The sequence below is a fragment of the Pipistrellus hanaki genome (genome assembly GCF_964339955.1).
Source record: "Pipistrellus hanaki genome assembly, chromosome: 3".
NCBI lineage: Eukaryota > Metazoa > Chordata > Mammalia > Chiroptera > Vespertilionidae > Pipistrellus > Pipistrellus hanaki.
Genome location: NC_140505.1, coordinates 86,679,809 through 86,697,358, shown reverse-complemented (window position 1 = coordinate 86,697,358; position 17,550 = coordinate 86,679,809). Strand labels below are relative to the sequence as shown.

At 35.0% G+C, this 17,550-nt stretch overlaps 1 protein-coding gene across 4 annotated transcripts in view; it reads right to left on the bottom strand.

Moving 5' to 3' along the window:
- Positions 1 to 17,550, bottom strand: part of NBEA (neurobeachin) — a 796,980-nt gene that overhangs the window by 465,951 nt on the left and 313,479 nt on the right. For all 4 annotated transcript variants that reach the window (XM_084879290.1, XM_084879291.1, XM_084879292.1 and 1 more), the window contains one exon: positions 11,202 to 11,329. In XM_084879290.1, the coding sequence (XP_084735416.1) occupies positions 11,202 to 11,329 (128 nt within the window). The remainder of the gene's footprint in view (positions 1 to 11,201; positions 11,330 to 17,550) is intronic.

The window sequence follows — 17,550 nt, the reverse complement described above, 5'->3', positions numbered from 1 at the left end:
TCAAAATGCTCCATCTTTGGCCAATAAGAATGTCTTCAAGTTAACTCTTTAGCCTTCTTTATAATCTTTAATATCTTCCTTGGTTTTTGGTATCACCAAATAGCATGGGCGAATCATGAACATTTCCTGCCCCAACCTTGAAATCACCCATTTCTCCAAGAAGTTCTGGTTTCTTTCAGAGGCAAATGATATTTAAGGACTATAATCTGGACTTTTGGTGTGCTCTCTGCTACTGACTTGTATCTAGGCAAAACAGTAGATATGGCTAGAGAATATATGTGAGTGTGTGTGGGTGTGTGCGTGTGTGCGCGTGCGTGCATGGTCATAGGCATGCATTTGCGTACATAATAATTTCACATTTAAAAATTTTCCCCCTTTAAAGGACATTGACTTTACTAGGCTATGTCTCAATATTGGTCACCTGTGCAATTTTTTTCAAATATTCAAAGTACATTTAAAAATAATTTTTTAAATCTCCTATTTACTTATTTATTTATTTATTTATTTTCAATTACAATTTGCATTCACTATTAGTTTATACTAGAGGTTAGAGCACACTGACCACCAGGGGGCAGCTCCTGCATTGAGCATCTGCCCCTGGTGGTCAGTGATGTCATAGCGATTGGTAGTTCTGCCGTTCGGTTTCTTTGCATATTAGCCTTTTATTCTATAGGATTGGTTTCAGGTGTACAGCAAAGTGGTTAGACAATCATACACTTTTATTTTATTTTATTTTATTTTATATATATTTTTATTAAGGTTTTTTATGTGTACATATCTCAATCATACACTTTAAAAAGTGATCCCTCAATATGTCAAGTACCTACCTGGCACTATATATAGTTATTACAATATTATCCTATCTAATAAAAGAGTAATATGCAAATTAACCATCACTCCACTATACCCATAAGCCACATCCACAAGCCAGACCCACCAACCAATCAGGAGCGAATATGCAAATAAACACAACCTGGTTGGCTACAGCCATAGAGATTAGGAGGGAGGTTTGGGTTTCTCAGGCAATGGAGGAAGCCAAGCTTTCCACCTGCCCTTGCCAGCCTAGGCCTCCACTCAAGGCTACAAAGTTTCAATGATAGAAGATACATAAATCCAAACAGAAATGGCGGCAGCCACAGAGCTGGAAAGAGCAGGAGGCTAGGCTTGCCCCCAGCAATGGAGGAAGCCAAGTTTTCTGCACACCCAGGCCTGCCCAGGCCTCCCATTAAAGCTACAAAGTTTCAATTATAGAAGATACATAAATCCCAACAGAAATCACTGCTGCCACGGAGCAAGCAGAAAGCTTGGCTCAGTTCCAGGCTACAAAGATTCAATTGTAGAAGATAAATAAACCCCAGATACCAGGGCCTCCACTTGGGTCACCAAGGGGTGTGGTCGGCCTGCAAACCACCACAAGGCCCCTTGCCCAGGCTGCCCCACATCCCAAAACAACCCCCATACTGAGCCAGGACATCCTTCAGGGCAAACCAGCCAGCCCCCATCCATGCACCAGGCCTCTACCCTATCTAATAAGAGTAATATGCAGATTGACCATCACTCCAACACACAAGATGGCTTCCCCCATGTAACAAAAGATGGCCACCACAAAATGGCAAACAGGGGAACACAGTTGGAAGGGACCAGAACTGCAGAGGAGGGCAGTTAGGGGCAAACAGGCTGGCAGAGGAGCAGTTAGGCATCAATCAGGCTGGCAGGGAAATGGTTAAGGGGTGATCAGGCTGGCAGGCAGAAGCGATTAGGAACAATCAGAAAGACAGCAGTTGGGAGCCAGCAGTCCTGGATTGTGAAAGGGATGTCCAGCTGCCCATTTAGGCCCGATCCCACTGTTGGGATCGGGCCTAAACAGGCAGCCAGAAATCCATTGAGGGGTCCCTTATTGGAGAGGGTGCAGACTGAGCTGAGGGACACCCTACCCATGCACAAATTTCGTGCACTGGGCCTCTAGTTGACTATGATATCCTTACTATACTATACATCCCTGTGACTATTTTGTAGTCACCAATCTGTACTTCTCAAACCCTTCACCTTTATCACCCAGTTCCCCAAACCTCTCCCCTCTGACAGCTGTCAGTGTGCTCTTTGGATCTATGTGTCTGTTTCTGTTTCGCTTGTTTGCTTATATTGTTTTTTAGATTCCACATAAAAGTGAAATCATATGGTATTTGTTTTGACCTATTTCACTTAGTATAATAAAATCTAGACCCATCCATGCTGTAGCAAATAGTAAGATTTCATTCTTTTTTATGGTTGAATATTAATCCATTGAATGTATGTATCACAGTTTTGTTTGTTTTTTTATTCACTTGTCTACTGATAAGCACTTAGGTTGCTTCCATAGATTGTGTTTTCCAAATGACAATGCTATGAAGATAGGTGTGCACATATTCTTTCAAATTAGTGTTTTGAGTTTCTTAGGATATATTCTTAGAAGTGAAATTTCTGGGTCATAAGACAGTTTCATTTTAAATTTTTTGAGAAACCTCTATACTGTTTTTCATAGCTGTACAAGTCCACATTCCCACCAACAGTACACAATGGTTCCCTTTTCTCCAAATCCTGGACAACACTTGTTTTTTGTTGTTTTATTCATGAGAACCATTCTGATTGGTGTGAGGTGGTACCTCACTGCAGTTTTAATTTGTGCTCTCTGATGATTAGTGATATTGAGCATTTTTTCATGTCTATTGGCCATCTGCATGTCCTCATTGAAAAAGTGTCTATTTTTAATGGGATTGTTTTCTGTTTTGGTGTAAAGTTGTATGAATTCTTTACACATTTTGGAAATTAACCCCTTATTTCATGTAGCATTGGCAAATGTGTTCTCCCATTAGTGGGGTGTCTTTTTATTTTGCTGATGGTTTCTTTTGTTTGCAAAAACTTTTAAGTTTGATATAGTCCCATCATTAATTTTTTTCTTTTGTTTCCCTTGCATGAGAACATATATCAGAAAAAATATTCCTGCCAAAACCGGTTTGGCTCAGTGGATAGAGCATCGGCCTGCGGACTGAAAGGTCCCAGGTTCGATTCCGGTCAAGGGCATGTACCTTGATTACAGGCACATCCCCAGTAGGGGGTGTGCAAGAGGCAGCTGATTGATGATTCTCTCTCATCAATGTTTCTAACTCTCTATCCCTCTCTCATCCTCTCTGTAAAAAATCAATAAAATATATTTTAAAAAAAAGAAATAAAAAAAAGAAAAGAAAAAATATTCCTAAGAGAAATGTCCAAAATTTTATTGCCTATGTTTTCTTCTAGGAGAAAAATCTCCATTAAAAATATTCTAGGAGTTCCTTTGAATAACCGATTGTATTGTTTTTCTGTTATTTGCTTTTGTATTTTTTTCCTTTGAAAATTCTTATGTATGTTAGATATTCTAAACTTGTCTCTCATTTTTCTAGTCTTTTTAGTCATTTTTTTTAATATTCAAAAATTATCTCTTTATCTTAAATTTCTCTTATTCCTTATCTGTAAAGATTATTCATTAATTTATTTCTTCTAATTTAGCCTTTATTCATAAAATTGTTTTTTCCCCCTTTATTTTGAATTCTTTCCTTAAGTTCTATCACCTAATTGGTGAAATTCTCTAAATTCTTATTTAAATTGTTCTTTCCTATCCTGTATTATTTTCTAATGTCCTTCAGCTTATTTAAACACTTATCCTTTTTTCTGGCATGCTTTTATGGTATGAGGGGCTATTTTTTTCATTTTTCTTATTGTAACATATGGGATAAAGATTCTTCTTGATGGTTACTATTTTATGTTCAATTATTATACCTGAAATTATTTTTCTTCAGATTCTAGAGATCCCACTTGATTTTTTTCATGAAGTTTTAAAAAATATAACAGCTACTTTCTGAGACATACTAGCTCTGTCTGCCTTTCCCGTTTGTATTTGGGCTTTCTCTTTGTCTGAGTTCTATTCATAGGAGTTTAACCTAAATGAGAGGCTTTATCTTGGAAGAGAACTTGGCAGGTTAATTTCTCATGGGGCCCAGATCGCTCTAGCTATGGAAACCTTACCCTGGAACCCTCGTTATTATATATGTCATCTGCTATTATAGTGTGTAAAAGCCTCCTTGTGCTTTCCTTTAAACTGGCCCTCCATTGGTTTTCCACAGAGTATTTATAGACAAGGCTCCTCAGGTGCTCTCTTGTTCTCTACCATTTTCCCATGCATCTGCTGATACCATGTATATCTTATATTATAGATAAACTAGAGGTCCAGTGCATGAATTCGTGAACAGGTGGGATCCCTCAGCCTTTTCGGTGATTGAGGCCTATTGGGGGTGCTAGCCCTGGGAGGTTGGCTGGTCGGCCATGTTGATCATGGCCTAAGGGAGGGGGTAGAAATGGCCAGCAAGGATAGGGACCACAGGAGGTTGGCTGTCTGGGGAGAAGAGCTTGCAGGAGGTTGGCCAGTTGGTGGAAAGGGCCAATGGGAGGGGCCACAGGAGGTTGGCTGGCTGGGGGGCAGGGCTGTGTTAGGTTGCCCAGCCAGGAAGAGGGGCCGCAGCAGGCTGGCTGTGGGAGCACATTGACCATGAGGGGACTGCTCCTGTGTTGAGTGTCTGCCCCCTGCTGTTCAGTGTGCATCATAGCAACTAGTCATGCAGTCATCCAGTCATTCTGGTCATTCCAGTCATTCAGTTGTAATGGTCACTTAGATATATAAATATTTTGGAGTTCAATGGGATACCTTGTCATTTACTTTCATTGTAAGTTGAAAGTAAGTTACTTTCATATGTTATTGCTAATGGACTAGTCATTATTAAGGGGGGTAGTAATTATTTTACTATCTACTAGAGGCCTGGTGCATGAATTCATGCATGGGTGGGGTCCCTCTGGATGGCCTGCAGAGATTGGGCCAAAACCCGTAGTCCAACACTGCTGTTCCCGCTCATCCTGGCCCCACTGTGCCTACCATGGGCTCACGCCCAATCAGTCCTGATTGGAAGAGGCTCGTGCTGCCATAGCAGCGCTCGCCAGCCATGAGCCCTATGTCTAGTACTCTCGCAAGGGGAATAGCTTGCAGGATTGGGCTGACACTGGCTCTCAGACATCCCCCAAGGGGTCCTAGATTGTGAGAGGTCACAGGCCAGGCTAAGAGACCCCATTGGTGCACACTGAGCCAGGGAGAGACCTCGGGAGGGCTTCAGGGAGTGTCCAGCCCATCTTTCTCAGTCCCAATCAACCAGACCCTAGTAGCAAGCTAACCTACTGGTTGAATTATCTGCCTCCTGGTGGTTAGTGCACATCATAGCAAGTGGTTGATGAGCCTTAGCATATCATTAGCATACTATACTTTGATTGGTTGTTCAGTTGTTCTGCCATTTGGTCTATTTGCATATTACCCTTTTATTATGTAGGATTGTTATGACTGTTTTTCATGGAAGAATTCAGGGAAATGTAAAAACTATGCCACCATTGCCATTTCCCTGAATTTGTCATGTTGTGTACAGTTTATGTATCAGTACAATTTCAAAATTATTAAAATTATATTTAATACATAAATTTTAAATTAAAATGAACAGATATATTTTTCTATCATATTGTTATTGTATATGAACCAAAGGTGTTATGAGATTCTTGACTAAGCTTATTCCATTTATAATAAGATTTTAGTGATGTTCTCTTTTGGTAGAGGTGAAATTTCAGGCTATATTTAAATATGTTTAAAATAAGCTAGTCTTGGAAACTATAAAGATTCTTGAATATTATATGACTTAATAAAATATTTACTAATGTCACTAGAAATAGTAGACTCATAAGTGACATTTGCTATACTGCTACCGTTTTTCCAAGATGTTTCAAGTTATATATAGCTTATAAAAAGGGAAGCCTGTGTTTTACATCCAACCTTGCCTTTCACATCCACATCAATCTTAACTAATTATAACAGATGTAGACACCTAACCCAAGGCTAAGCCATTCACATTATCTCTAGATATTATAGATAATGATTTATAATCAGATAATGAAAGATATTTACATTAAAAGCACATTTGGAGTTAAGAATGGATGTTATGCTGGGCTATGTTCGAATGACTAAGAGAGTGAAGCTAGTCTAGGAGAGAAGAAAAAAAAAGAGTTCATATACAGAGAGAAGCACAAATAGGAGTCTGTGAAGTTGCTTTAAGAGTTAAAGGGGAGTAGCCTTGGTTACTGACTCCCCTCTCCCATTTCTAAGCTGCTTGGAGTCCATTTCCTGTCCGTGGATGCTTATGAAACTTTTGCTGTACCCTTATGATAATTACGTTAACTTAAATATTCTCATGAGTTTTAAACAAATATAAAATGCTCACACAGATTATAAACAGTGATTTTAAAGGGCCACTCTATGCCACGGTGAAGCAAGACAGAGTGAAGCACACTATGCTAACAAACATACACACAAGTAAGCATCTTCTCTTCTAATTAGCTTGAGTAACTACTGTTTCTTTATTACTAATTACAACTCTAGGCCCACTGTAGTTCTTAGGCCCCCAAAATAAAAATTAGCACTATCTAACCCACCTCCTGACAATCTATAACTGGCCCCATTTACTTAAATACAAACTTCAAAATAAGCTCCTCATAACTCCTTTAAAGGAAGCTCCACAGTATCTCTGAATTGCATTCTCAATTGCTGCAGCAAGACAAATATAACAAGTTTGGATAAAAGGTTGCTTTGTCATCATGGGCTAATAGGTTTGATAGTTACATACATAGTTACTCTATTTTTTCTGTATCAGTTTGCAAATTGAAAAGCTGGAATCCTTTTAAAGAAAATTAGCTAAGCTCCAAATAACTACGGTCTTTAAAAAAAATCCTTAATTATTGCCAAGAGAAACATATACACACCAAAAGCTATATAAAAATAGCTACAGTTAATGGGTGCCCTTAAAAGATGTGAACTACATTGATTACTCTAGAATCCTATAATAATACATTTAAGTTTGTCCTTTTATTAGTCAAATAAAAGGTGTGACTAATAAAAGTGACAAACTTGCTGAAACCGGCTTGGCTCAGTGGATAGAGATAGACCGTTGGCCTGCGGACTGAAAGGTCCCAGGTTTGATTCCGGTCAAGGGCATGTACCTTGGTTGCGGGCACATCCCCAGTAGTGGGTGTGCAAGAGGCAGCTGATCAATGTTTCTCTCTCATCGATGTTTCTAACTCTTTATCTCTCTCTCTTCCTCTCTGTAAAAGATCAATAAAATATATATTTTTTTAAAGTGACAAACTTAAACATTATCTTAATTTATATTTTAAATACATAACAATATCAACTACCAAAGATCAATTATCCTATACAAAAAAATTTAAATACATGATGGTTAAAAAAAACTGAAAATAAAATAAGACAAAGTGCAATTCAAATATATTTTATGATTATTCTATATAATAAAAGGCTTATATGCAAATTGTCCCCCCCACCAGGAGTTGAACTAGAAGGCGGGGCTGACCTGCCAACCTCCCACAGCCCTTCCCCGCAGCTGGCCCTGCCTCAGATCGGACCATCCCCACCACAATAGGTCTCGATCAGGGTGGGCCAGCCTGACCCCACCTGTGCACGAATCGTGCACCAGGCCTCTAGTTTAAAATAAGAGTACTCACTGTTTCTTTCTGTAAGACTCTAAAATACCTTTAGTTACCTAATCTTATTTTGTTGTTACCATATACATATATATAATAAAGTCAAAAGCAAAGCAATTTATTCATCATTAGCACTATTTTTTAAACAGAATTGATTAATAGCTAAGGTAAAGATATTTTTACCAGGTAAATATCCTGAGTTCTTCATAAGAGTTTGACAGTTTTTCTTCTCAGAGGAGAGGAATAGTATATAAAATTATAAAAAGGAAAAAAAAGGGAACAAAGAAAAATGAAAGAATAATCAAGAGTACTTGTTAAAGAATGAGAACATGAAAGCACATTGTTTCCAGAAGCTGGGGTGAAGAGCAAGAATGAACCTTGAAAGAATGTAGCAGCTACCTCATGTGTGTTCATGATCAATATTGGGATTTCTCACCACACAACAATGTTCTCCATCTTCCCTTATTTTTAAAACTTACCTTCATCAAAAATGATTAGCAAAAAATCTAAGTTAAACAACGTTAATATAAACAATAAGATTATTTCTATTTACAAGTAAAAATAATTTTATTAATATTATATAAATATAATGTCACAGAACCACAAAGAGATGGCATTAATTTGTATGAGAAGCCTGAAGCAGGATTCAAAAGATGAAAAGAATTTGGGGCATAGAAAAAAGGAGAAAGATCCAGTGCAGAAGAGTTGTACAAAAACAAGGAAATGTGATATTGCATAGCTTGTTTGCATATTTAAGGAATGTCTTCTACAGCAAGAAGATAGAGATGAGTTGAATCTGAAAAAAAAAATTGTTAGGACTAAATTGTGAGGGATACCAAATGTTCTGTTATATAGCAGACGTTTCTAGATTTTGGATTGTATAAACTGGCAAAAAATTAAAGGACCATATTTTAAGATTGTCAATTTCATATTTTGCCAAATAATGGCATTTAAAAAACAGAACTCAAAACCTAAGACCTACCATTTAGTGTCATTTTATTAAGAAAAATCATTTTAATACAAAAAAGAATATGAATAATACATCTGTATAATCTTAAACACAGGACTTATATCTGATATATTAAAATTAGGTTATAACTTTAGATGCAGAAAAGTTATAAAATAAAATTTTATTTTGCCCGGTGAACACAAAATGAACTTCAATATGTAACTTGTTCCAATGTTTCATTTTTAGCATAGTCCTTTTTAAAAATCCAAGTGGCATATCCTAATGCTCTTTCAACTCAATCCAGAGTATTGGAGGTAAACTCAGAGAAGCCCAAGAAAAATTATTCTTGATTACCCAGCCATTTCTCTATCTTCTCTTTGAAGTGCTGGGAAGAAAATAAGAAACAGTCCAGATGTCTGAAAAGGGGGCTACATATTCAATAAATGGAGTCCTGATTGACAGATATGGAACAAGTAAAAGTTACCTGACAGAAATTCCTTACATTTTAAAGTGTTATAAACTATCACTTAGGAACCACTAATGTGAATCTTATAACTTAAAATAAATCCTTCTTTGCTTTGGCTACTGGGGAACTTGGGGCAGATTTGTGTCCCCGTTTTAATAATGATACTGGACCCATTACTAGTATTATTATTTTATTAGATGTGTTCTGTGTTTATTTTAGTATGTCCTTGATAATTACAAATCTCTACTATATATTTTTACAACACTTTAAGAAAAGATATACTTAAATATCTATACTAATAAAAGGGTAATATGCTAATTAGATAAGACACCCTTCAGGACAAAGCTGCAGCCATGGATGGCGGCAGCTGCTGCTGCTGCGAGGGCCAGGCCAAGTTTCAGGCAGCCGCTGTGGCTATGAGGGCCAAGGCTCAGGCAGCCATGGCGGCCGGCCAGCAGTGGCAGCAGCAGTGAGGGAGTGATGAGGGCAGTGCCTTCCCGATTGGCCCGCTGCCTACCGAAGAGGGAGGCCAGACTGTGGCTTAGGCCTGCTCCCTGGGGGCACTGGGCCTGAGTCGTCAGTAGGACATCCCCTGAGAACTCCTGGACTGTGAGAGGGAGCAGGCTGGGTTGAGGGACCCCTCTCCAGTGCACCAGGCCTCTAGTAGAAAAATAAAAGATTTTTAGGGAATAAGGAAACATTTAAGATTTATGTTTTCAATAATGGTTATTCAATTTATTTCTTATTGTAAAAGTAACATGTCATTGACAATTCTCTCTGCCCAGAGCACTCTTCTAGCAAGCTATATGGCTCACCTCCTTTTAATCTTTGCTCAAATATAACTTTTAATATTAGCTTATTAAAATTCAATCACCCTTTTTAAAACTGCAATATAACCCTGCCATTTCTATAATCCCAGTCACTAGTGTGGTACTTTACTTATTTTTTTTTACATAGCATTTGCCAACTTTCAACATTTTATATGATTCAAATATTTATGCTTAATGCTTATTTATTGTCTCTCCTTGCTAGGTTAAAAGCTCCACAAGGCAGGGATATTTGTCTGTTAACTACTAATATATTCCAAGTACCTAAGATAGCACTTAGCCTAGAGTAAGAATGCAATATTTGTTATAAAAAGTGGATAGTCCAGATAGGTTCTAAAAGCTTTGTATGCATTACATAATGTGATCCTCCCAAGAGTCCTGGGAGGGTGGTACTACCATTGATGACAACTTATAGTAAGAAACTAAGCTACAAATGGCCAAATTAGTCTCAAAAGGTCATAGAGCTAAGAAAGTGGAGGAATAAGGATTTAAACTCAGTCCAGTTAGTAAATATTTCTAATAGAAACAGACTGTGCAAAAGCAGTTGAGGGCATGATAGAAAAGGCATAGGAAACATAGAGTAAATAGGAAGTGAAAAGCAAACATATATATGGCTTCTAAATTCAACAAATGGCACCTAAAGCAATTATTCACTCTCAGGATCATCTGCATATTGATTAGCCCCTTCTGAATTTCATGACTATTTAGAAAACAAAACTTTGTTTAAATAATTAAGGCTCCAGATAATATTTTTTCAAAGCTACTCTCCTATTACAAGTGCATTAAATCTTCACAGGAGTTAATTTACCTTCTTTGCCTTCTTACTCCATTTAAGCTGCTACTGAGTAAAAGACAACAGCTTCAATTCCCAGTTAAGAATTTCATTTTTTTTTTCAAGTAATTTTATTCAGAATTTTGTTTTCTGAATCAATAAATACTAAAGTATTTCTTTACATTTTCTCAGCTAAGGATCCTCATATAACAAATGTGAATCAAAAACGTCACTTAAAGAAGCCTGGCTCTTTGAAGGAAATTTTAGAGATCCTTGCTTAGTATACACAGCATCCTAATGAAAAATATACAGCATTCCTGTAGATTAGGATCATAAGAACCAGAGAGTTCCATCCAACTTTTTCAAAGTTCTTCATTCTGTTATTAGCTGTACAATAAGACTGACTGTGCAAATAAATTATTTAAAAAAATGAACAAGAAGAAAGTATACATAATATCTTATTAGCATTCGTGGAAGTAATGTCTTTATATTCTTTGACAATAAATTTTCCTCCAGAAGTACAAATTATGTCATGATTAATAGAAACATTATAGGAAACTAAAATAATTAGAATAGAGAGAGAAAGCATACCTTCTATCAATAGCTCTTGTCCATGACTGCCAAGAAGTGTACGAGATAGGAATGGGGCAAAGTCTACAAAAATTTCACGAAGAAGAGGAGCAACTTTTTCTAAAGCTCTTTCAAGTTTTGCAGTGATGCTGTTGAAATTAAGACATAAAGACAAGTAAATATAATTCAAAATAAAAAATGAAATAAACTTTTTATTTCTAAATTAAAACCTTTGAAAATAATAAAAGTTCAATCTATTCCACTGAATAATGTGTAGAATGGACACAATAAAATTTCATATCAATCATAAGGCTACTCCAAAGACTGCAGCTAAATTAGAATGACTATATGGTGAAAAGGATTTAGGGTTCTATAACCTTTGAGGGCCACAGACACTATTCATAGTTCTAGAAGCTTTAAGAAAATAAGTTCTCCATGTATCTTTTTTTGTCTCTCATTGTATCCCTAAAATAAAAGTTTTTCAACACTTATTACAAAGATCACTGTGATAATTACAAAGAATTAACTCTTGATCTAAAAAATTTCCTGAAAATTTCCTCAAAAGCTAAACAAATAAGGGAATAATTGAAATTCAGTGTAATATAATTGAATTGCTTTGCTAAAGTAGGCATGTTCCATTTCATAAGTCCACTTAGTTGTATTTACCAAACTCAGTTCTCAAGCTTATTTGTTCCAGAAGGCTGTTTGAGAAGCAATTTGTTAAAAACAAAAAAAAAACAAAACAAAAACAAAACAAAAAAAAAACAGAATCATTTCCCATTAAAAATAATGTAAATTGAATAAATTCATTCCAGATCCCCAAATGATTCCATTTAAACCTTCCTTGTATATAGTACATGTCTAATGTACTATTTAATTTATAAACACACACTTCTTTTCTTAATTTATTGATACACCCCCTACTAGCCTTAAAGGAACCGTTTTCATACTCCTTCCGGGTGTCTTTCTGGAGGTCAGTATGCAATTCTTCACTTTTCAGGTATCACTGTCTCTGAAATGTTGTCACCAGCTGACTGATTTTCACTAATCCAAATCAACAAGTTTTTCTACCTCTTCAATTGCCTGTGATCATTGTTTCTTTCACATCTTTTGCAACATCAGCACTCTTGATGGCCTATTTAAATTTTAAAATTGTGCTAAGCATCCATTTGGCTAGCAACAAAGCAAAAGAGAAACACACACACACACACAAACACACACACACACACACACACACACACACACTATCACCACCAACAACAGAAAAAATATTCACAGCACAATATCCTGAGATGTTAACAAGAAAGGTTTAGAAATAAACTGACTCTCATTCTCTCCTTTGTTTGTGATATGAGAAATGCCTTTCGTCATGATGATGTATCTGCACAAAAGGGTTGTCAAGTCCAGTGCAAAGTTTGGTTCAACAACCAAAACATTATTTTTATGAACAACTTGGTCAATCACCCAATTGTTTGAGATAGGAGACTTTCAAGAATGAAGGTTTAACTGTATGTTGTTCACTATTAAGTTTTCAGTTATATGACCTTATATAAGCACCGTTTGAGTAGTATATGCAAAAAGAAGAAAAAAACATGTAAAAACTAACTCTGCTCAGGCAAATACAAAAAGTGTTTTGGAGTAAGACTGCTTAGCCTGGAACGCTGATTCTATCATGTTAGATGACCTACACCTGAAAAATGAAAAGATAAGTCACTAATTAGTGAGGATTAAATCAGCTAAGGCATGTAAAGTACATAGAAAAGTACCTGGACACAGTGAGAGATCAACAATAGTAGCTCTTCTAACAGCTATGTCAATTAAAAAAACAGATACATTTACTCTTACAGAATGTGACTCTGATGTATCTTAAAAATTCAATTTAATAATATAATATTAGATGATCACTCCTTTTATCCATACAGAAAACATGTATAATAAGGAATTAAAACAATGCTTCCAAATAATAAAAGTTGTGCCACAATGCTAAGTAACATATTTGTTAGGCATGAGAAAACATAATGACAAAAAAATCATAGAATAATTTGAAACATAGTACTAATGTTTGAAACTAAATTATTTCATTTTTTAAAGCAATTAAATGATTAGGGATTAGGAAATAATCAGAATGCCTTCTTTCATACTTTCAAAAAAGCATTATTTGAATCCTTTGTGTACACACAGCCTTACCATTACTTCGATTTGACTTTATCTCATCTTATCTGATTGGACAGCCTTAGAGAAAGGAGAACCCAGAAAGGGAAATTCAGATTTAAGTATATAAATACTTAAAGACAATATTCTGAAGAAAGAGCTACTCTGTTATTCCTGAAGCAAGCACCTACATTGAGGCCATGACTCTCAAATGTTAGTATAGATCAGAATCATCTCCAAGGCTTGTTTAAACAGTCCTAGAACCCTATACCAAGAGTTCCTGATTCAGCAGGTCTGGGTGAACTGTGAGAATTTGCACTTGTAACAAATTCTCAGGTGGTCTAAAACTGCTATTCTACGAAACACACTTTGAGAAGAACTGTTTAATGAAAGTCTTTACTTTCATTATGTTCAGTATGTTGCAAAGGAAAGGCTACCCAAAGTAATATAATTATCATGCTATTTATGACTTTTAGTGACAGTAGATATAAATTCTTTTTTGGATCTACTACTTCTTTCATTCCTTTTCATTCTCCAGGATCATTTCCTATGATTCTTCCCCTCTACTAAGGCAATGTAAGGAAGAAAGGTAAACATGAACCTATGAAAAGGAGAAAAATCTATATGTAGTTATTCTTGTTTGCTTCTGCAGTTGAATTCTGAGTGAAGCATGAATACTTATTTTTATTTAAGATTAATTAATGAAAATAAAGGTAGAAAAAAATCTAGACTTATACAGGTTCACATCACAGTTATACTGTTGGATTGTAGTTTATTGTTATTCAATTACATCCAGGAACATTGATTTTCCCAATTTAAAACTCCCCCCTACCCCCATATTTTACAGGTTTATGTTTAATTTAGAGACTTCAAAATTGCAAGAATTCTCCTCTTGGTGATTAAGTTAAATATCAAATAGAAACTAATCAAAGCAACTAAGTAGGTATGTGTGTGTGTAAATAGCATGTATGGATAAAAACAGACATATGTCAGAGAATGAATCCCTATAATAAGATTTTTTGCAACTATTTTCTTATAAAATTTATTAGAATATTGGGATTCTGTTTATACATATTATCTGCAATCATAATTTTAATTTTTCTAATAGTGGACAAACCAGGTAACATTTTACCCACCATGAGGTCTAATATTTTAATTACAAAAAGTCATTATCAAGCAGATTTCTCCATCCTTGCAGAGAAGTCTTATCACCACTTCTCACAGAGAAGAATGTGAGCAAGTTTCTGTTCTTGTTGTTAATATTTATAGATTCCTCACAATATATTTTTAAGAAAAATAAACACTGTATGTGATCTTCATACTTACATAACTTAAATTCCCAAAGGAAATGCTATAAACTTAAATCTCAGCCTTATACCCAACTCTATCACCCAGCAAATAACCCCCAATTATTTAAAAAATAACATTGTGCCTATAGTGTTATTTCAATTCTCATCTGAGAGGAATGTAATAAAAACTCCTTATTCCCAACTGCATACATGAAGAACTTATCTGTTTACATGTAATAAAAATAAAAATAAATTTGAACAAGGGAATATTCCTGTGTCCTATACAAATAAATGAATCAATCACCTCATTTTTAGTATAATTTTTATTTTAAAAATAGAAACAATACATAATCATCAGAAAACAATTAACAACAGGCTCTGTAAAAAACCTTTTGTAAGAAAAATTAGTACAGGTTAGGAAAAAAACTAAGCAGTAACTTTTCAGTTTTATTTGAAAGCTTGTTTTCACTTATTAAAAACAAAACAAAACAACAACAAACACACACACACACACACACACACACACACACACACACACACGCGCGCGCGCACATTAATTCAGCCCGGCTGGTGTTTCTCAGTGATTGAGTTTCAACCCAAGAACAAAGAAGTCACCACTTCGATTCCAGGTCAGGGTACATGCTAGTGTTGTGGACTTAGTCCCCAGTAGGAGGTATGTAGGAGGCAACCCATCAATGTTTCTCTATCATAGATGTTTCTATCTCTCTCCTCCCTTCCTCTCTCTGAAATCAATAAAAACATATTTTAAAAAACAACATTCAGACTCAGACATTTTATAAATAAAAATAATATACAGGTGCACTAGATGGGGAGTTTTCCTTACACAGTCTTGAGTGAGGTTTATTATCTTAACACTTTAGGAATTTCTTAAGTTTGGAAAACTTCTTGGGCTCTAAGCATAGAATTTGTCAACTCTAGGTTGAAATGCATTCCCTCAAGCTATCCATTTATCTCTCTCACTCTATATTTTTCCCTTCTCTTCAGTCACACTAACTATGGTTGGAATGTTATTTTGACTTTTGCTTTTCTTTTTCTTTTAAATATATTTTTATTGATTTCAGAGAGGAAAAGAGAGGGAGAGATAGAAACATCAATGATGGGTGAGAACCATTGATTGGCTCTCTCCCGCGTGCCGCCCATTGGGGATTGAACCCACAAGCTGGGCATGTGCCCTCAACTGCAATCAAACCAAGGATCCTTCAGTACACAGGCCGATGCTCTAGTCTAGCCATTGAGCCAAACCAGCTAGGGCTGGCTATTTTTCTTGATAGTAAGAGCAAACTCTTTTAAGAAAGAGAATTACTGATTTATTTCCATGAAGAAAATTGCCATTACAATATAATAAATTTATCAAGTACTCTTAACAAATTTACCAACTATAGGAAAACAAAACATTCAAAGCAAATATTAATGTTTTAAATGAAATTCTATAGATCTAATGCCTGCATAAAACAATATGACTTAAAACATAACATTTTATTATGATGATTTTAAAAGACACAATTATAGGTCTTTACCTGTATTAAGAAAATCTCATTTTCAGAGATTTATAGATTTTAAAAAATTTATTTGACTAGAGATATAATTAACTCGTGAGAGAAACAATGGTATGAAATCCTATGGCTGCAATTATTATCAAATCTTATCAAATTTAACTGACCAATCTACCCAGGTTGTGGGCTCAATCTTCAGTGTGGGATGTACAGGAGGCAACTGATTAATAATTCTCTCTCATCATTGATGTTTCTATCATTCCCCTTTCTACTGTGAAATAAATAAAAAATTTATATTTTTAAAAAGTAAGATACATGATGTTTTCTAAAGTCTGCTTTCACAAGTGTTGATTACTTTCAAATATTAAATGTTTTATAATTTTAGAAAAACATAATTCTACTTTTACTTAAGATATTACTTTCACTGTGAATTGCATTTTAATAAGCAACAGTATATTTCTACCAGTTTATAATGTTACAATTTTTATTTACTTTTTTAATTTTTTGTATTCTCATAGACCCCTAGCATGTCAAAATATAATAAATAATAACTTAATTTGATATGTTCAAGTTCTTAAATTTTGTCACTCGTTTTTAAAATCATAAAAAACAATCAGTGTATATAAAAATATAATCTAGAATGAAAATGAGTAATTATGTACCCTTAAGATATGTATTTAAAAGTTATGACTCAGATATAAAGAAAATTATTCCAATCCTGAAATCCACAGATTTTATTAATCAAATACTCCTATGTAAATGAGGGAATACAGGCAGAGGTAAGTGAACTGATTTATCTAAGTAAGACTGATGCAAAGAAAAGAATAGGAGAATATTAATGGCAGCAAAACCATATACTGTAAAAGTTAAATTGTTAACCAGTTGTATATTATAACTAGTAATGGAAAAACACTGACTTTAAATATTTTGTTCACAGTTCACTAAACATCTAGTATGAATCATAGGCATACTAGATGGCAGATGGATAAAGTGCATCCTACATATCAAATCTGTGGCACTTAGATCCTACTGATAAACAATTTCTTCAAACTATAACTTTTTACAGCCACTAAGCAAAATACGAAGCTAAAAAATATGTTGCTTATTTTATTTCTCCAAGGTCTTTTAAATTAAAAAATGACATTTATCCTCAATCTTTCTTAAAAGAATCATATACATTTTCAAGTGTATGATGTACTGGTAGAAAAAGTAGATAAAATTACAAAAGACTAAGAAATTAAGCCCCAGTAGAATTCTCAGTGTGGAAGTTGGCTCTTTTATATGGTAATCTATAAACTAAATTTGAAATACACATTTTTTAAGTTTCAAGAAATGTAATGCAATGATGTCTTTAAATAATTATAAAACCTTGCTTGTAGCACATTTTTAAAATTGCTAATTGCATGTTTTGTAGGG